Source organism: Protopterus annectens, chromosome 1.part2 (genome assembly GCF_019279795.1).
Source record: "Protopterus annectens isolate FY-2018-M chromosome 1.part2, PAN1.0, whole genome shotgun sequence".
NCBI lineage: Eukaryota > Metazoa > Chordata > Ceratodontiformes > Protopteridae > Protopterus > Protopterus annectens.
The window spans coordinates 834084743-834106298 of record NC_056727.1 but is presented as its reverse complement, the minus strand read 5'-3'; the positions used below and the strand labels follow the sequence as shown (position 1 = coordinate 834106298).

The 21556-nt window shown below is 41.4% G+C and overlaps 1 protein-coding gene across 3 annotated transcripts in view; it reads right to left on the bottom strand.

Annotated features, from left to right (window-relative positions):
* Window positions 1–3351: 3351 nt before the first annotated feature.
* The window catches only part of RIOX1 (ribosomal oxygenase 1), a 1390763-nt gene continuing 1372558 nt past the window's right edge, over window positions 3352–21556 (bottom strand). For all 3 annotated transcript variants that reach the window (XM_044059130.1, XM_044059139.1, XM_044059122.1), the window contains exon 15: window positions 3352–3580. In XM_044059130.1, coding sequence (XP_043915065.1) covers window positions 3503–3580 — 78 coding nt within the window. In that variant the 3' untranslated portion in view covers window positions 3352–3502. The remainder of the gene's footprint in view (window positions 3581–21556) is intronic.

Sequence of the window (21556 nt, the reverse complement as noted above, 5' to 3'; positions counted from 1 at the left end):
AAGGGACCAAGAGAAGAACAGGAGTAGTTCAATGAACAAAGAACAGCCACAACAGATTCTCACACCAGCAGCTGAGTCAAATCAGAGCCTCGGTGAAAACTGGAGCCACATAATTAAATTATAACTTCTTGAGATTCAGAAACAGAGCAGAGAGACTGCCAAAACCCCACTCTATGTCCTTGCTGCTAAAGGAGTCTGAAAAGAGCAGACAGAAAAGTCTTAAATAGTCAGTCATAGCCAGTGATATAAATCTGATGTTGAAGGTAAAAGTCTTAAATGACAACCAAACACACAAGCCCTAGTCCAAAGTAACTAGTTTTACCACAAAAGTAAACCTTCTTCTTACACAAAATGTTACCTGCAGTGAATTTCTCTATAGAAATACAAGACCATCTTTTTTACCAGAAATAGCATTTAACCAGAGACTAGGTGTAATCATCATTAATAAATAAGTTCTGAGGTAAAACTGATGACAAACCTCAAAGCCAGAAGCTTTAGCCCTAGCCTAAAAATTCCAAGAGTTACACCTTATCCTCATGCAAAATGATACTTTGCAACAAATTTCTCTCAAGAAAACCAATACCAGCTTTTTACAAGAACTGGCTTTTGAGGAGTGGTAAGGTAAAATGATCACGAACAACAATTAAGTTCTGAAGTAAGCATCTGCAATGAAGAGCCTCACTATTAGCAGTTTTAACCTTATGTTACAAGTTAAAACAGAAAAGTCACTTTTTCCCTCACTTTACTTTGAATTCTTTTATAAAAAGTCAAAATCAGTTTTTTTTCCAGTACTGGTATTTGGAAAGTGGTTAAGTGAAACGGACATAATTAAGCATACAAGCTTTGAGGGTAGGGGACAATGACAATCCTCAAAACCTGAAAGTAATGCTCCCAGCTATCAATTTTGAATAAAACATACATTTTTTTCTCATATAAACAACTTAACAAGGAGTTCCGCAAAGGAAATCTTAACTACATAAAAACAGAATAGCTGTAAACCATTTCTATTATACCTACCATAAACAGTAGTAAGAAAAGCTGGTAAATACGTTTTCACAGAAAGGTGATTTTTTTTTTTAATTTGCTCAGCCTTGGAAAATGTTAGTCGACTGTCAACAACAAGGTCTGAGTTTTTTGCACACTATCCACTCAGGGAGTGGTCAGGGCATGTGGAATGAGACCTAGAGCCTTGGGAAAGCTGCCAGCTAGTCTGACCTTTGACAGGATATCCCATACAGTTTAACCCACTGCAACAGTGATTTAATGATGGACACCCCCTTAACCTTGGCCAGCAGACCCTAACGGGCTTGGAAGACAGCCTACAAGGGAATTCCTCAGCTCAAGTATCTCCAGCCAGTGGCCTGGTGACTCTATACAGACAGCTTCCTGGATTAAGGAGGTAGACACTGAATGGAAAAGACAATACCTACATCCATGAAGGCAAAATCCCTACGGTGGCAGCCAGGGTACACCTCTCCTGGGTCCGCTGTTATCAAATGAAAATAAGGATGGCATAGGCTTAAATGCCTACTAGTTAATAAAGAGCTCAGCATCTATGAGGAATAGAAAGCTATTTTAGCAATAAACTTACCTCCAAGAGGTCTAGGCTATGGCCTATTCTCTGACTTTTGGTCTTTTGTGACAATGCTCTGTCTGAAACCTTAGGCTATGCACAGACACAATGTAGATCCCATTTCCAAGAACATTCAAACACCACCCCTGTCCTCCTTTTAAGCAAGTAGACCATCAGCTTCTCCCAGTGACATAAGCAAATGGGCAGGGTTGAAATGCTGGCAGAAACTCCATCCTCTTGTGAAGTTGGCTTGGATTGGAAAAAGTGGACCCAAGAGAATCATAAATGTCTTTTGCAGTGATAAAAGTGAGCTTATTCATCAAGCGGCTATGTTTTAGGTTTTGTTTATACCATGTTCTCCTCCAAGGTAATACAGATAAGTATGTTGTAGGTCTTGACTAGTAATTTAACGGTGATATCACTTCTAAGTAATGAACATAAGTATTGTCCACAGAAATGCATCAGAATCAACATCCATACTGCTTGAATGGCAGAAAAGAACTGGCAGGCGCAATTTTATATAATATGCTCATTATGAATATTCATTAACTAAACTAGCCAAAAAAATTCTGTTAGTGATGTTCTACATTTTAATACACATCTCCCAAAACTACCTAGTTAGAAAAATGGTCTGTAATGCAGTTCATCTGTTTTGGTCTGTATTCTGATACTTATGAAACATGCTAACATCTGATATGCTGAGATTCTGAACTAATGAGCATCTTTCCACCCTTTGTTGGTGCAAACTATACGCCACTGACAGGGCTGCAAATGTCTACTGAAGTTCTCTTCTGGAAGTAGTCCTACTTTTACCAGTGGATGAGACAAAGATGCATGCTGTTTTCTCTGGATGGCCAGACGCAAAAAATGTGTTCAGTCTTGCTGGTTGGGACTGGTGTTTTTTTCCGACAATCCTGGTGCCGGTGGTACAGTGAATAGCTGGAGTGGAACTCTCTCTTCTGTACAGAAGAGGAGACAAGTGCCTCAATGTCAGCCTCCTGGAAGATGCATAGGGTTGCACTTGCAGGCCTGCAGCACAGCTAGGTTGAGAAGTCACTGAGCATCTGCATACAGGGGAAAGCAAATTAAAATATGGATTCATCTTCACCTTAATTCTCAATCCTGTGAGGGCAGCTATAGCCATGGTAGCACAAAGACCTGAAAGTGGAAGGGAGATCAACAAATCAAGGATCATATCAGGTTACCATAAGAACAGCTATGATAAGGGGTACAAATGAGGGCCAGTAAGGCCAGAATAAACCGTGGCCAAAAAGTTATTTTTGAAGTTCAATGTTACAAGCAAAAATAATGCCATGCCAGTTGTACTCTGCCTTCTGTTAATGATCTTCTTGAATACAGATTTATGGATGGATTTATTACTTGGGCAGAATTGCAGTTAGTTCTCAACTTTTGTTTTTTCTGATAAGCATACGAACAAGGACTGTGCAGTACCAAATCTAGAAGAACAGTGCAAAACCATACGGTGAATTATGCATCTTTATGCTAGATCACAACTGCTGGACTTAATCAGCCTGACTACAATCCAGCTTGTGTACATCAACATGCTTCACTTTTCAGAAGACAGTTTCTTGTGTGACCAACGACGAGTTTTCTAATACAATTCCAGCAACAAATGTTTTGTTTTGTTTTAAAAATGTAATCGATGCCTGGGATTCAATCAGTTTGCAGCTTTAAGTGTGGCTGTTCAGAACATGGCATCTTAAGTACATACATAGTTCAGATATGCAGTAAACACACACACAAAACATACTCTCAAATGTAGTAAAAAAGGAGCTTTTTAATCATTAACACTTTTTAATCATTATACATTATGAAGAAATAAAAAACATGCATTCCAAATTGCACTGGTCTTCACGCATATTTACAAAAATGGCTTTCAAGTTGTTTACCGAAAGTCCACAGTTGCACTTAATTTCCCTCTAATGAAGTTGTTGGCTTCTTGATGAGAATAAGACCCTTCTCAAACAGGGCAGAAGCTAAGGAAACCTGTATAGATAACAGAAGTGTCAGCTCATTTCTATGCAAGCATTTTATATTAATTATCCTTTCAGGTTGAATTTTTGAGACATCCAGTTTAGCATTTACACACAGAAGAAAACTTAAAAATGCTTTGAAACATGCAATTATCTAAACTTCCACAAGTCTGCCTTGGTGCTAAACATAAAATATTACTACCTATAATTAATAACGGGTACAGCAGTCAGACAGTACATTCCTTTAGTGTCCACATGATTTTCTCCATTTTTATTTTTTATTTTGTACAGCCATGCAACATTCACTTGCTGATTCCTAGTCCAATGCACTACAGAGATTCTTATGTGCTGTGAGCTTCAATATGCTTATATATAATTCTGCATTTATAATGAAATTTACATTGCATAGCTAAACATCACTAATACACATTTCTATAAATATTTTTTTAAGTTTTACTTATTCATTGTCACATTTAGGCTATATACTTACTGTACAAGCAAGCTTTGTCAACTAGCTTAGTAGCAGTATTTCTTTAATGAAAAAGTGCACTTCTTAATTCTTACTATCTTTGCCACTGTGGCACGGATTGTGGCTGAAAAGGGTATCTAGATCATTTTACCTTACCTGGTTAAAGTATAAATAAATTAAAAAACAAAACAAAAAACAAAGTGGTTCGATTAGAAACCTTTAGAAGCCATCATGTTCCTAAAGAACTTCATGCACATTATACCTGCTGCACAGGGAAGAGTGGTGCCCTGGGTGACAACCACATCCCATTCTCCATCCTTACTAAAATTAAAAAAATAAGTAATGATCTACCTTCTACAACTACAGTATAGATTTTTGGGGACTGGTAACTAGATTATTTCTATGGCAGGCATGGCCGGATAAGAGGTAGTAAAATCTTTACAAAACTATGAAATAATATAGAAAGATCAAACTTTGCATATTATTTATGAGTGTCGTGAGCAATGAACTTACTTGCGTACATAAACAGTTTCTGTGGTGCAGGGTAACAGGATTCTATAATCAGGGGCACATGCTATGTTATTAGTATTAAAACTACAGTCCTAAGTGGCTTTCCAGACTACAGTTCACTTCAACAGTTGGCTAATATATAGCTAATTAATATTTTACCTAAGCACTACTGACCTAATTCAGCCAGGGAGTTAACTCATTAATCTTTTCCACAACCAGCCGGAGTCCAACCTTGTTCCACTGTTCCTCATAACAAATGTAAATGCAATTTGACCTTTATACCTTTTTTAATAGGCAGAAATCAGACAGTTTTCTGGGAGAATAAACTGCAGTTCACCTGTACTAAAGTCTGCGTCTTAATGTTGTATTACTTTAAACTTTTCTTTTTAACATTCTGACTCCCATACAGACATTGGATGTAATTACGTTATCAAGACAGCTGTACTGGAGTGCCAAATGACTGCATGCATGTCGCTCTCTCTCCTCTTCTCTATATACAAGATACATATGTGATACACAGTGGACATAAAAAGTTTACACACCCCTGTTAAAATGCCAGCTTTTTGTGATATAAAAATGAGACCACAATAAATCATTTCAAAACTTTTCCCACCTTTAATGTGACCTATAACTTGCACAATTCAATTGAAAAAATAAAAAAACATGCAATACGCTGGTTGCATAAGTGTGCACACCCTTAAACTAATACTTAGTTGTGTGTGCACACCCTTAAATTAATACTTTGTTGAAGCACTTTCAGATTTAATTACAGCATTCAGTCTTCTTGGGTACTCACCTGCCATTAATTAAAGAGACTCTGATTAAAGTCCAGCTCTCCTAGTAGGATTTTCCTGACATTTACTCAGCTGCCTGCTACAGCAAAAGCCATGGTTTGCAGACAGCTTACAAAGTATCAAAGGGATCGCATTGCTGAAATACATCAGTCAGGAGAAGGGTACAACAACATTTCTACAACATTGGATATACCATGGAACTCAGTGAAGGCAGTCATCAAAAAGTGGAGAAAATATGAGACAACAGTGACGTTGCAAAGAACTGGACGTTCCTCCAAAATTGATGAAAAGACAACATGAAAACTGATCAGGGAGGCTGCCAAGAGACCTACAGCAACACTGAAGGAGCTGCAGGAATTTCTGGCAAGTACTGGTTGTGTACTACATGCGACAACAATCTCCCATATTCTCCATATGTCTGGACGACTATAGGGGTAGGGTTGCAAGATGGAAGCCTTTTCTTACACAAAAAAAATCCAGGCCCCAGCTAAAATTTGTAAAACAATACATCGTATTCCAAAAGCATGTGGGAAAATGTGTTATGGTCTGATGAGACCAAGGCTGAACTTTTTGGCCACAATTCCAAAAGGTACATTTGGCACAAAAACAACACTTCGCATCACCAAAATAACACCATCCCCATGGTGAAACATGGTGGTGGGAGTATCATGCTTTGGGGTTGCTTTTCTTCAGTTGGAAATGGGGCTTTAGTCAAAGTGGAGGGAATTATGAACAGTTCCAAATACCAGTCAAGTTTGGCCCAAAACCTTCAGGTGTCTGCTAGAAAGCTAGAAAGACGAAGATGAAGAAGAATTTAACCTTTCAACATAACAATAACCCCAAGCATACATCCAAATCAACAAAAGAATGGCTTCACCAGAAGAAAATTAAAGTTTTGGAATGGCCCAGACAGAGCTCAGACCTAAATCCAACAGAAAATCTGTGGGGTGATCTGAAGAGGGCTGTGCACAAGAGATGCCCTCGCAATCTGACAGATTTGGAGCGCTTCTGCAAGGAAGAGTGGGCAAATATTGCCAAGTCAAGATGTGTCATGTTGATAGACTCCTACCCAAGAAGACTGAATGCTGCAATTAAATCAAAAGGTGCTTCAACAGAGTATTAGTTTAAGGGTGTGCACAAACAACAAAGTATTAGTTTAAGTGTGTGCACACTTGTGCAACCAGCATATTGTACATTTTTTTATTTTTTATATTTTTCCCCCCAACAGATTTGTTTGTTTTTCAACTAAATTGTACATGTTGCAGGTCACATTAGAGGTGGGAAAAGTTTTGAAATGAGTTACTGTGGTCTCATTTTTTTATATCACAAAAACCTGGCATTTTAACAGGGCTGTGTAAACTTTTTATATCCACTGTATGTGTGCACACATGCACTTTCATGTACTTATGCGTGCATATGAGCACACACACACCATATACAGCAGAGGAGCATACATTTAATAAAACCAGAGAGAATCAGTGCTACTTTATTTACCTAACTTCTAGTCATCCTACTTCTTGTATTCACTAATAAGAGGCCAGTTACCTCACCAACCCTAAACCATGATTTTCTTTAAGAGGGTTTAAGGGAGTCACCTAGCTCTTCTTATAAAACTTAATAAAAAAATTAAGAATTGCCGCGTTAACACACTTAGGTTCATAGGTGTGTACTAGGCTAATGGCCCTGGAGCCTTTACAAGCCTAGCCAATAGGATTACCCTGGCATCGAGCCACCTGACCTTAGTTCCCAGTGCCTCTGTCGAGTTAAGCCACTGGAGTAATTTCTGGGGTGAATTTTCTCTTGAAGAGGGCCAGTGAGGAGCTCTGCTTGACATGTCTAATAGCATGGGCAGTCTCTGGGTTATGAACCTGTTCCTCCAGCATGTTCTATTGATTGTGGTAATGAGGTTGAGGTCTCTGGAGCGTGTGGTGTGGAGGGATTGGGATTTCTTTAGATGTAGCATTTCTAACAGAGCTGGGTTAGACATGGCTTTGTAAGTCAAGCAGAGAGCGCCTCTAAGTAGGCAATATGAGACAGAGAATAGTTGGAGTTTTTTTGAGTCTGTCCATATAGGACAAATGTTTAAGGCCTAGGATCCTCTTTGTGAGGTACTTTTGAGGCCTCTCCAGTTGTTACAGGTGTTTAGTGAGGTACATGCCAATTGGGGCATTGTACTCAATGACTGGCCTAATGAGGGAAGAGTAGAGGGAGACAATGACATCCCTCTTTCTGGATGCAAAACACTTAGTAATTAGATGTGCCACATAGAATGACTTTCTGACTACAGTGGCAATGTGGTGATCAAAGGAGAGGTTGTTGTCAACCTATGTTCCCAGATCTCTTATAACGCCTTCTGTGTTCAGTGGATTACCACTGATGTGGTAATTCATGGGAACCATGTTTTTCCTAAAAAATGTGTCATCATCTCCCTCTAGATGCAGAGATGGAGCCACTATTTAGATTCCATAACTGAAAGAAACTGTTATAACAAAACAAAGAAAGGGAAGGGTGGTCAATGAAAGGAGAAAGAGAAAAAATCAGAAATATCTGATAAATAGACCTACATGAGATTTAGTAAATAAATCACAATATACAGAAAATAACTACAGAGGAGAATAAATGAAAATTAAACACTATCAGGAACATAAGAAAGAAAAGCAGGTTTAAGATACTAAGGAATGAAAGGGAAAAAAATGGAGAACTTGACAAAAAGAATCCACAGTCAATAAATATTTTAGAAGGTCTATTTCATAATTCTGAAGACAAATGTAGAAATGTAATACCGCAAACTCTTCTAAAGTATCCTGACAGCAACACAGCAAAGGCTCAAAATATCATGAAAATAACTGTAGGATACACCATGAAAAGTCCAGATTTACACAACCTCCAGCTTTATTCGAAAAGACAAAAACAAGGGATGAGCGCTTTCACGTGCTCCATGCACGCTTCATCAGATCTAATTCATGAAGATTTTTGTTCACTTTATATATCATTTAAAACATACTTAATTGATGTAATTAAACAATTATTCAATGAACATATCGCTGTGAACAGAGAATTAAAGTGACCAAGTGCATTTAAGCAGATTACATGAGCATATATATTTCACATTTATAAAGGTGCTCACCTATATTTAAAACTCGTTACTTTATATCGATTTTGATATATAAGCCACTAATAGTATTTTTAATACTTGTATATTAATAATGTTTAGCTGAAAGCTACAAAACCTTCATGGGTTTATGTTCTGATGTTGAAATTTGAGAATTAAGTTGGTGAGTCATTTGCGTTTAAGTAACCCTTAAGCAGTTTTTAATACGAATAAGTTTTAAGTAATGCGATACAAAAATTTTGTTGATATAGCACAAAACATTGTCTTATAAATGTTAACACAAGACAACATGTAATACTTTTGCGTTCCAGGTAACACAATGATCTTGGAACACTTAAACGCATTTTTAGTCCTATTTTATTTTATTTTATTGCATAGCGTCACTTTACTTAAACATTTTGAGCAATATAGCTCATTATGTAGTTTGCATAGCAAACAGTTCTTCACTATTATTAAAAAGGTGAAGAAATACAACAGCGTGGCGTTTAAGGGAACAAAGGGGTTCTGAACACCTGAAAGCATCATTTGATTAATGCCATGCATAGAGTTATTTTATTTTTTGGATTTTGGATTTTATGAAATGGGAGTTTTAATTCCATTTAAGTTAATTGTAATATTTGTTTTTTATGTTTATTAAGTAACGAGTTTTAAATATAGGTGAGCACCTTTATAAATGTGAAATATATATGCTCATGTAATCTGCTTGATTACTGAGCATTCTGTATTCTGTCTTTGACCTGACATCAGCTACAGCATCTATTCACCACATCTGCCTTGCTGCTCTAGTTAAGTAAGTATCTAGAGAACAGTACAGTATAATTCTTTTAGATATAGTCAGGAATATAGCAAAGCATATTTTCAGTGTTTTTCTTTCTTTATTTCAGACTGTCCTGCAATGTTGTTTTAAATATTTCCTCTGATTTTTAACTCTGACATCACTGTGTATGTATGTATATATATATATATATATATATATATATATATATATATATATATATATATATACACACACACACAGTACTGTCTTGTTTTATTATTGAATATATTTAAACCTTTCATTGCGGCTGATCTGTCTAGAGATATTTGAATTCTGGGGGTACTTGCATATTTATTTAGTGACACTATGTAGGTCACGCCTGATAGCCTTGCTCTTGGTCAAACAACCATTTGTATAGATAGTAACATTACACAGTAAGATTGGACACTCTTTGTTAAGGGCCTTAAAGTAGCTGATAAAGACCTGACTGGTGGCAGTTATAACTACCTTATAGTCTGGGCAAAATGGGGCATAGCTAGTAAACCTGTGCCAGCCTTTCCCAGGTGTGTTGTGTGCACAAATCAAACTTCAACGTAAGTGTGTGTGTGTGTGTGTGTGTGTGTGTGTGTGTGTGTGTGTGTGTGTGTGTGTGTGTGTGTGTGTGTGTGTGTGTGTGTGTGTGTGTGTGTGTGTGTGTGTCAGCTACTTGGGCAGAGACATGAAGCACTGGTTGGACAGAGGGTGCTGGAGGTCTTGGCTTGGCAACTTAGCTGAGATCTCAACCCTATAGCTGTGCCAGTGGGAAATCTTACTAGGGATCTGGAGAAAGAGGGAGAAACCAGCCCCAGACTGACTGTGGTCTCTGTGTGCTCTTAAGGGGAATTGTACTTGATGCAGAAAGCTGCATCTGGAAACTGTGTGTGTACACCTGTCATCCTCCCAATGTACGTCCCCCACTGGTGCCAGTGGTGAGAACTGAGGATCCTTGATTACTGGTCCAGTGGTGGGTCATCACAGGAGCACTGACAAAGGAAGACTTGAAGGGCTCCACAAAAAATAACATAACTGCATCCCGTCATGTCTCCTGATGGAAATGCTTGAACCAGCTGCCCGTGAGGCTCCTTTGGCTGCATGCAAAATAAGCCTCATGGATTGAATTTGAAATAGACTGTATTGAGCCAACTGAGACTTCAAGGATTACTGGGCCTTTGCAGCAATGAGAGAGTGTTTGACAGTTCCTTATTCAAATCCCTCTGTAATCTTGTGAAATGTGCCAAATAATTCAATAATCTTAGGGAGAAGGCCGTTGAAGCATAGACACACTTCCCAAACCTGTCCATTGCCCTAGAATCCCCGTTAGGGGGCTGAAGAGTGGAACTCTGTTTGGCAAGTTCCATTTTGGTGGCAGTCACCACAACAATAGCATCAGTGGGCACTCCTTTAGCCCAAAACTCCTTCCTTGAAGGTGGTGGTAGAATCATGTCCAGTCTTCTGGGTATGGGTTCAGCTGTGTCAGATTCCTTCCATGCCCACTGAGAGACCAGATCTATAAGCTCATTGATGGGCAGAGACGGGCCAGTGCTGAAAGGCTCCAGGAATACAGACTCCTTGGCCAAAGGGTTAAGGGGTGCCCAACCACCTCTCTGTTTTAGGATCTCAAGGATGTCTCCAAATGGGATGTCTTCAGGAGGTGATCGTGGGGACTCTTCGCCTTCGTCAAAGTCTGTATTCTCTATGACTGACTCGAACCAAATGCTTCCTCTTACACTTCTTCTAGGGACATCCTCAGTGGGGTGCTCTGGGGAAGCATCAGAAGAAACTGTAATACCCTGCTGGGAAGCCTGGAGGTCTCAGTCTGGCTGCCCCTGTGGTAAAGCATGATGAGGCTCCAAGTGCAGACATGTCAAGGTAGAAGGTTGAAGATCCAAGGGGGTTGGATCCATCCAGTCTGCAGGAGCAGAAGACAGCCTCTCCAAATACTTGAAGGCCGATCGCACCATCGACAAAACACCTCAGCGCAGGGAAGACAAGTCTCTGGACTCCTCTACTCCCCTGCTCTGTAAGCAATCTCCCAGAGAAGGAAACCAGAGCTGAGCTTTCCAGTGCTGAAGCTTCAAGACACAGAGACAGCTCCAATAACTTCGAAGTTGACTCCCAACACCTCTGATCCAACAGGGAAGCTTCTGCTCTGAAAGCCCTCCAGATCTGACTGAACCAGAGCACACACAACAAGCTTTTGATCCAAAGATAATGCTATCTTTGGATCCAAGCCAAATGGACCAGGAATGCTTAGATACAGGGACTCCAAAGCAACCAAAGGAATCAGAGGTGTAACTTAAAGTGGTGAGGATCAGATCCGAACCCAGCCGTTGAGGATTGAATAAAAACTGATATCAAATCGTCACCATAACAGATGTCCTTCCCTTCATGGTTACAGTATTCCATAATAAAGGGATCCATTGCCAAGGGTAGCCCAACATTCGGCCTTACATTTTTTTTAAGAATGTTATAAGTCATACGTATGCTCCCCACTCACGGCGCGGGGCATAAAGGTGACATACTGTTGTACACACTTCAGATCAGCCCCAGGAAGGTCAACAGTCCAAGCAGCAAAAGAAAAACATGCACCAAGAAAGAAAAAAGAAAAAAAAAAGGGAAAAGGAGGAAGGGAGCACATACTGCAATAGTGAAGAAATGGACTTCCATTGTCATGATAAGATTTTACAAAACTGTACTATGTCCTTCCATATTCCTTACTAAAGGGAGAGTACAAAAGCTGAAGAGGGAACTTGGGAAGAGTAAGGTCCTGCAGGGCCCTCAAGAAAGCCATGCAGGATAGCCCTGGCAAATCCATCTCTAGCCCTGGACACTACTTCCATCTTGTAATGCCTAGTAAAGATACGGATAGAAGACCAAGTAGCAGTGTTAGAGATTGGTATCCAATCCCTTGAAAAAGGCACCAGAGAAAGCCATAGTCCTCGTAGAATGAGTCTTTACAGAAGCAGAAGGGCTTTTTCCCATGAAAGGAATAACAAAATGGAATGGCCTTAGAAATCCAAGAAATGGTTTGCTTAGAAACAGCCAAACCTAGAGATCTAGGATGAAAGGAAACAAAGTTGCGCAGAATCGAGAATGGCTTTAGTTTTATCCAAATAACATCTGAGCTCCCTATACAAATCTAAGGTGTGAAGAGCCTTCTCACTGCCAGACTGCGGAGAAGGGAAAAAAAGTGGGCAAATTAACAGACTGATTAAGAGACAATTCATTAACCACCTTGGGCATAAAAGTATTAGCATGAAGAGACACCCTGTTCCTATGAAAAACTAAAAAAGGAGGGACAGCCATAAGGGCTTGAAGCTTAGACACCCTTCTAGCTGATGTAAGGGTCTAAAGAATAGTCTTCTCGTACAATGCTGCAAGGAAGCTGAAACTGCAGGCTCAAAAGGAGCCTGAGTCAGTTTTTCAAGAACAAAATTAAGGTACCAAGGAGGAATAGACTTCCTGGGGGACCTAACATGGACACCTTTAAGAAATTGTTTGACCTCAAACCTAAAAGCCAAAGGAGGAATCCAAGGCAGACAAGCAGAAATAGCTGAAAGGTGAGCTTTAACTAAAGGGTAAGCCAATCTACTATGGTACAATTCACCCAAATAAGATAGAACCAAAGGAACCTAGATATAAAGTGGATCCTGGTTATGAGCAAGACAATAGACAGAAAATCTCTTCAATTTGGACAAATAAGATTTTCTGGTAGTGGGTTTCCTAGCCTCCTGCAGAACCCAGAGCACATCCTCAGAAACAAAAGAACATTCAGATCGACCATCGAAGATGGCATTCAGAATGGTGGTGAAGTTCTGAGGTGTGTACATCCTTATGTCACCTTTACGCCCTATGCCGTGAACGGGGAGCATTTGTGTGATGTACAATTTCTTTAAAAAACGAAGGCTTTGGTATAATGGTTGATTAATGGGCTACCTATAGTAGCGGATCCCTTTTCTAAAGAATACTGCAACAGTGAGATTTGAAGCACATCTTACCATAACAGTAAACTTCCTATAGATCACTGCTGCAGTATTACAAATAGATAGGCTTTCCCTGCTGATGTCTGGTGGGGGTACCACAGCCTAAACCTTCCAAGAAGCATATGTCCGATGTACGACCTCAGCTTGCGAGTTTAATGGCACAAAGTGGGTGTATGAGTGTAAATCCTCAGACTATTTCAACACCATTGTGAATGTGACTGCAGTAGTGAGATACCCTGAAAAGACCAATACACTCATTGTCTTTTCTGCTTATGCACAGAACACAACTACAAATCTTATTCCATTTGTCAGTCCTTTGTACCAAAGATATTGCTTTCTCATTTGTCATCTTTGAACATGTTTTAGAGACCCAAAGAGTGAAGTATATGGCCCAGTCTAAGATGGACCCCCCCCCCCAAAAAAACTGATGTACCTTCTGCTTCAAAGAAAAAAAATGCAAAAGGCCTAGGCCTGAGACTCAGTTTGCCCAGTCTGACTTTGGCGTAACCACAGAGGTTAGAGAACTGACAGAATGTCCGACTTTTCCTCTGACACCCTATTTTGTGACCCAGCTGGAGGCCGGTATAGAATCTTATTACAGCATGTCCAAACAGACTGCTACTGCAACTGAGAATGGGGAACTGCGGATCATTTTCTTTGAGGGACGAAAAGGCATTCCGCAGAATTTAGTATAGGAACAGATAGATCCCTGGAAAAGTAAAGTACAGTTGTGTACCTACCATAAATGTAGATGTTCGAGTGTATTCACTGTTGCAGTCATTACACTTGGGTTATCCTGCTGGCAGGCTACCCGCATTCGGCCTGAATTCCAAAGTCCTGGTCCGGCGTCGGTTGCTGTCGCCTCTTCCCTGACATCAGTTCCCCAGGGGTATAAAAGATGCAGCCAACGCCATTTTATTCAGTTTTTCTTGCCCCAGATGTCAGGTGACCCAAAAGGGTAGGCTAAAAATTCTGCTTATAAAAAAGCATGCACTAACATAAACATTACCTTCATCTACAAGCAAATACACCACATAGGTTGTATAGAATAGAGAAGTACAAATAAGTCTCAGCAATGACAGGGGGATGGTGGGAGGGTAACCTAGACTGCAACAGTGAATACACTCAAACATCTACATTTATGGTAGGTACACAACTGTACTATGTTCATCGTGTTTCACTGTTGCAGTCATTACACTTGGGTTGAATCCCAAAGCTTAGGTTGGGTGGCTGGGCCTAAATAGAATTAGGAGTGGCTATGAGGCCATGCAGAACTACAGTGGCAAAGCCTGCAGCCTCCAAAATATCCTTGGTTGGTACTCCTCTGAGGAAGGCTGCTGAAGTGGCTGCTGCTCTGGTTGAATGCGGCCTAATGCCCTTAGGCACTGATTTGCCATGTTGTGAATAGCAGAAACAAATGCAATGGTCTATCCATTTTGAAATAGTCTGCTTTGAAATAGCCTTTTCTTGCGATCCTGCAGCATATGCCACTAAAGGTTGCTCAGTCTTTCTGAAAGCTTTAGTTTTGTCCAAGTAGAAGCGGACCTGTCTGTGTATGTCCAAATAATGCAGAGGTCTCTCCCCTTTATTCTGTGGGTTTGGATAAAAGGGAGGCAAATAAATGGTTTGGTTAAGAGCACACTGGACACTACCTTAGGCATAAGTGTTGAGTTTGTCCTTAGAGAAACCCTGTCCGGATGGAAAATAATAAAAGGTTCCACAGCCATTAATGCCTGTAACTCTGAGACTATTCTTGCTGAAGTTATTGCTAGTAGCAGAGCTGTTTTCCATGGTAAGAATTTTATTTCAGCTGTATTGGCTGGCTCAAAAGGAGGCAGTGTGAGCTTTTCCAAGACAAAATTGAGGTCCCATGCAGGTACTGGTGCTCTCCTTGGAGGTCTTATGTTTTTGGCCCCTCTGATGTACTGCCTTAGCAGTGGATGTGAAAAAATAGGTGGGTCCATATTGTAATAAGCTGAAATGGCAGAGGCATGGATCTTAATTGATGAGAAGGATAGGCCTTTGTCCAGCATCTCAGTTAGGCATTGTAAAATCTGAGGAATATTTGGAACAAGCATGTCAATTCCTTGTGCCTGGTTCCAAGCACAGAATCTCTTACATTTTTCTGCATAAGATTTTCTGGTGCTGGGCCTCCTGGCCTCCAAAATAACATCCATAACTGCTTTAGAGAGAGGTGTGTTCTGAGTGGTTATATTATCCGCCAAGCAGCCAGATTTAGTGTTCTGAGTTGGCTGTGCAGGATCTGATTGTTTTGTTGGGTCAGTAGATGAGGAATTTGAGGTAAAGTCCAGGCTGGGCCTTGAGACAAGCTCTTTAGGATTGGATACCAGTGCTGCCGTGGCCAGTCTGGGGCAATCAGTATAATTTTTGGCTTCTCTCGTCTGACCTTTAGGAGTACCTTGGGGAGGAGAGGCAGAGGAGGAAAGGCAAATACTTAAGAGTTTTCCAGCTGAATGATAGAGCATCCACTTTCCATGCTTGTTTGTGACAAGTCCTTGTGCAGAATCTCTGTAGTTGGCAGTTGTGAGGGGAGGCAAATAGATCTATGTCTGGGCATCCCCATTTCCTTGTTATCATGCTGAAGACTTGTGGATCTAGTTTCCACTCGTGAGGGTCCATGAGGTTTCTGCTTGGTTCATTTGCCAGAGTATTTGTCTTTCCTGGCAGGAATTGTGCTTGCAGGTGCACTTGTTAAGTCAATGCTGTGTTCCACAAAGTCATGGCTTGTCTGCAGAGGGGGTAGGAATGTGTGCCTCCTTGCTTATGTACCACATGACTGTAGTATTGTCCGTCTTTATCAGCAGTTGTCCTGGATGGAGTAGATCCTTGAAGGCTGTCAGGGCATTCTGTACAGCTAGCATCTCTTTTTGATTGATATGAAGATACATATGGCTTGCAGGCCATGTGCCCTGAATAAATTTTTCTGCCATGTGGGCCCCCCAGGCATACTCTTATGCATCTGTTGTTAGTGTCTGCCTGGCTGTGGGTACAGTGAATGGATGTCCCTTGTTGTGGTGACAGGCCTGTGCCCACCATCGAAACTCCTGTTGTAGGCAGGGAATGAGTGTAATAAATGTTTCCAGGCTGTGGCAATGTTGAGTCCAAACACATTTTAGATACCATTGTAACTTCCTCATATGCAGTCTTGCATATGGAATTAGCAGAATGCAGGATGCCATGAAGCCCAAAGACTGCAGAATTTTTCTTGCAGATAACTGGGTCTTTGTTGCCATCTTTTTGAAGTAAGAAGTCAGTTGGCCTTTGTTTGTCTGGCGTGAGATAAGCCATCTGGGCAGCTGTATTTAAGCTTACACCCAGGAATATTATCTCTTGAGAGGGTACTAGTTTTGATTTCTTTTTGTTTACTGTGTACCCTAGGCAAATTAGTAATCTTTTTGCAAACGTCAGATGCTTCAGTAGAATGTCTTTGTTCTCTGCTTGAATAAGGCAGTCGTCCAAGTAGGGATATATTTGAATTCCTCTTTGTCTGCAAAATGCAATTACTGGTGCCAGGCATTTTGTGAAGACCCTGGGCGCAGTAGATAAGCCAAAGGGCAGTGCAGAGAATTGGTAGTGCATTGAGCCAGCTATGAATCTGAGGTATCTTCTGCAAGATTGTCTGATTGGGACATGCAGGTATGCCTCTTTGAGGTCCAAAGTTACAAAACAAGCCTTCTTGCCCAGCATGGAAAGAAGCTGCTGCAGAGTCAACATTTTGAATTTTGGAACGTCCAGAAAAGTGTTTAGAATAGACAGGTCTAGTATTGGTCTCCAGGCTTTGTCCTTTCTGGGTACCAAGGAAAGCCTTGGGTAAAATCCTTGTCCCTGCTCTTGCTGTGGCACTAGCTGAAGAGCCCTCATGTCCATGAGAGATGAAACTTGCTTTTGAGCCTCTGCCCATTGATTGTGTGGCAGGTCTGGCATACCTTTTGTGTCTGGAAGAGTGTGAAAGTGGAACCTGTAGCCCTGAGAGACTATATTCAAGACCCATTTGTTCTTGCTGATCATGTGCCAATTTTGTGAAAAAAGTGCTAGCTTTCCCCCTAAGGGTGCTGCCAAAAGATAAGTGCTTGGCATTGGCAGAGCAAAGTCATTGGGACTGTTTCCTATATGACTGTGATTTGTCTTCTCCGCTTTTGGAGGTAGAAGCACCCCATTGTTTAGGCCTGTATGAGCCTTGGGGCTGGGGGCTGGGGTCTGGCACTAGGGCGTCTGTATCTGCCTCTTTGTGGCCTGTCTGACACCGGAAAGGACCAATTCTTAGAAGGCCAGTTCCTGCTAAATCTGGGTGGCTGTACCTGTAAAAAATCCTTTACTGTCTGCATAGATTTCGCTTTATCCTCCATTTTCTTCAACACCTCTTCTGCCTTAACACCAAACAAAGTATCATGCTGTAATGGAGCATCTAATAATTTTGCTTTAACATGATCCGGCAGATTCTGTTCCTTTAACCAAGCATGCCTTCTAATGACAGAACCTGTAACAACAGGCCCTGCATGAGGCCTCCAGTGAATCAAAACCACATTGCAAAGTATGCTTTCCCACTTGTTCAGCTGCATGCAATAAATCCTGCATTTCCTTGTTTTCAGAACATTTAGAATTTGTCAACATTTTCTGTTTGAGCAGTGACATTAAGTATTGTTGATATTTAAGCATATGAAACTGACAATTTAATGCCCTTACAGCCAAGGTAGCAGAAGTGTAAACTTTGTTCCCCCATCTGTCCAGTGCCCTAGAATCCCTATCAGAGGGGACAGGATTTTTTGCTGTGGAAGCCTTGACCCCTTTGGGACCCTGAGATATAGTTTCTGGGTCAGCAGCAGGGTTTATATATAAATTTATGATAATCTGGAACCCTGTAGTATCTGTCTGGCTTAAAGAGTCAGGAGACAGGCCGGACTCTGAAAATACATCATCTACAATGTCTAGAACAGGTGGAATAGCAAGAGGTCTGTGCTGAGGCAGTAAAAGAAAGTCTCTGAGCCTTTTCTTAGATTCTGAGTAATCTTGGATCTCCCAGTGAAAATGCTCCCTCATGGTATGCAGGGTTTCCCCAAAAGAATAATTCTCAGGAGGAGAGGCTGAAGGGATGGATTCTTCAGCATCAGAATTCTCATAGGGAGGAAGAGAGTATCCCTGTTCTGAAGAGGAGTCAGAGAAAATGGAAACCTGATGAGAAGAATCATATTCTGTGTCTTGCCTAGGCCTCTTATCAGGAGGGGGATGGGAACCCCTGATCAAAGTAATTAGGTCTTCGGCCATTTTAAGCATCTGTTTCTTAGGCATGGAAGTCTGTCCAGGAGAATGCTGTACTTGTTTCTTTGTCTTTAAAGCTCTTTTAGTCTTTGCCTTGGAAGCTGAGGTTGGCTTGACATATAACTGTGTAGGTCTGAAAACACCCTCAGAAGCCGAAGCCTGCTCAGCGGCTCCGGACCCATCTGAGGGAATAGTTTCCGAGTGTCCAATATCTTGAGTATCCAGAGGCCTAGTTGTCTCCACGTGGGAGTCAGAAGCGGTCTGTGGCTCTGAGGTAGCGGGCGTCAGGGGGTGCGAAAGCGCCTCACTGAGAACCGGCGAGCGACTGGCCTAGCAGAGGTCTCATCGGTTTTGGACCTCGGATGCCTGTCTTTTTCCTTGCGCTTTTTATAAACTCCGGTCGTCGGCTGTTCCGACGGCATTATATAATTAAACCTTCGGCCAAAGTAATGAAAGGCAAAAATCGTACCGACACTTAATAGGGCGTTGGTTAAATCTAGCACAAAACTGACAGCTAGCAACATCGTGGTCAGGGCCTAGGCAATGAATACAGTAAGAATGAAAATCCTTATGAGGTATTTGCTTCCCACAAGAAATACAATTGTTAACTTTTTCTGACATCGGTCTGGAGCAAGAAAAAAGTTTCCCCAACGGGGTACTTAGCTTTATTGAAGACTTTGGATCTGAAATTCGATTTTGAAAATCTCAGGAGTTGGCCAACCGGCACTTGCGAACTGCTTTTGCTTCGGGCACCGCGCAGCAAGAAAGACTGAATAAAATGGCGTCGGCTGCATCTTTTATGCCCCTGGCGCACTGACATCAGGGAAGTGGCGACAGCAACAGACGCCAGACCAGGACTTTGGAATTCAGGCTGACTGCGGGTAGCCTGCCAGCAGGATAACCCAAGTGTAATGACTGCAACAATGAAACACGATGAACATCTGACATACAGCAGGAGTGGGAGACTCTGTGTTCAATTCTTGAAGACCTCACCCCCAAAGAAAAGCAACAAAAAACTATGCAGGTTTCCTCTTCTCCTCTCTTCTAGGGGAGGAGTGGATGGATTCTTCTCAGGGCCTTTTCAAAGCCATTATGGCTGTTAAAACTCCTTCCTTTTCAGCTCCTCCACCCACTTCACACAAAATGACTGTGGAATCATCATCTTCTTCTGAGGTGGTCTCAGATTTTGATGAGCATTCCCTTAGCTTACTCCCCTCAGATTCACTCTTCCTGGTCAGGTGGCCTCAAGACGATGAGAATTCCCTCTCTCCTAATTCCTCTGTGGAACAGTCATCCTTCAGACAGACCATTATTAATATGATGAAACTGACAAGGAATCTAAGCAAATCTCAGATGTACAAAGAGAGATACTATAACCTTTTAGAGGTGGGCACTCCAGCCCCTTCCTGCATCTCTCAAGTCCCTGGAAACCTTTCTAGACACTTTCCCTTCCACGGCTCCATACTCTTAGTCCCTAGCTTCCAAACGGTCAGATTATTCAAATTCAAGATGATCTTAAGATTCAGCTGACCCTTCAGCTGTTGCCTTAGCCTCAGACAAACCTAAGCTACTGCCAAATGCTAATGTCCTACCTTCTGACAAGGACAGCAAGGCTACGGATAGCTGGAAAAAAATCAGTACTACTATTGCCCTGGCCTTCAGGGCCATTAATTATCAGACCCAGATGATAAAATCCATCCATTTGCAACTCCTTTTTCCCATTTTTGAACATGGGGTCGGGATGTCATTGCAACAGTGACAATCTAGAGCCAAGGTTTACACCTCTGGGTGGCTATCCCTGCTGCGGTAGTTCTTCCACAACACACAGTTGCATCCAGATGACTAAATACCTCTTCTCTGTCCTTAATTTGAACATGGCTGTAGCTGACATGTCAGGCATAGTTTCCAAGCAACAACTTTCATCCTTGGTAAATCAGGCCATTCGGGTGGCTAGACATAGTATAAAATGCAGCTTTGATGCAGTTCAGGCCTCTTCCAGAGCAGTTTCTACTGGTTTAATTATTCAGAGATTTGTCTGGTATTACAACCAGCCCCTGCCAAGAGACTGAGTTTAAACTACAGAATAGCTCCTTGGCAAGGATCTTTTGTGTGGACCATAGACAGTGAGCTTATTCAAAGCCCAGCAGTATCAAAGTAAACTATGAAAGACTGCAGACAAGTCCCCCTTACCGCTGCGCCCAGATACCAGAAAAATTACCTAGCTAAGCCCACTTCCCTTATTAAAAGAAAACATAAGCCTGCGCAAAAACACAGGAAGGCATCCAGAAAAAGATTGAGAAAATCCTGAAAGCTATCCCAGATATGGAAGGCCCCCCTTCACAGATAAATCACATTAACTATTTTCCCACTTCCCCTAAGTTCTACCCTTCCCCTTTCAAAAAGGCTCACTCAGTCCATCACAAATTGGGAACAGATGATCACAAACAAGTGGGCACTCATTATCATTAGAAAAGGTTATAGTATGTCCTAAAAAGAACCACTTCTCTTCAAATGCATTCCCCCTCTGCCCCACAACAAATTAAATCTTCTCCTTCCCATCCTTCGGGACCTTCAGTCCCAGGGCAGCATAGAACCAGTTCCTCCTCAGCTTATCGGATAAGGATTCTACTCCAGACTGTTTCTGGTGCCAAGAAAAAGGACAGTGGATACCCATATTGGATCTCTCCCAGCTCAACACATTCCTCAAGGTAACCACTTCAGTCCCTGCTCCCCTTTATCCTCCCACTGCCTTTTCTAGTATATGGATTTGAAGGAAGTGTACTGGCCTATCCCCACATGTCCTTGCAGGAAATTCCTGACATTCTCTAATGGCTTATAATATTTTAAGTTTACTGCTTTGCCTTTTGAGCTTTCTATAGCCCCTCAGAGTTTCAAAAAAGTGCCTAGTTCCAGTTATAGCTTTTTGCCAGATTCAGGGATACTCCCCTACATAGATTATCTGCTAATCCAGGCCTTTTCACCTCAGGTCATACTGCAGCATCTCAAATTCACTCTCACCCTCCACCTGCAACTGGGGCTTCACTATCT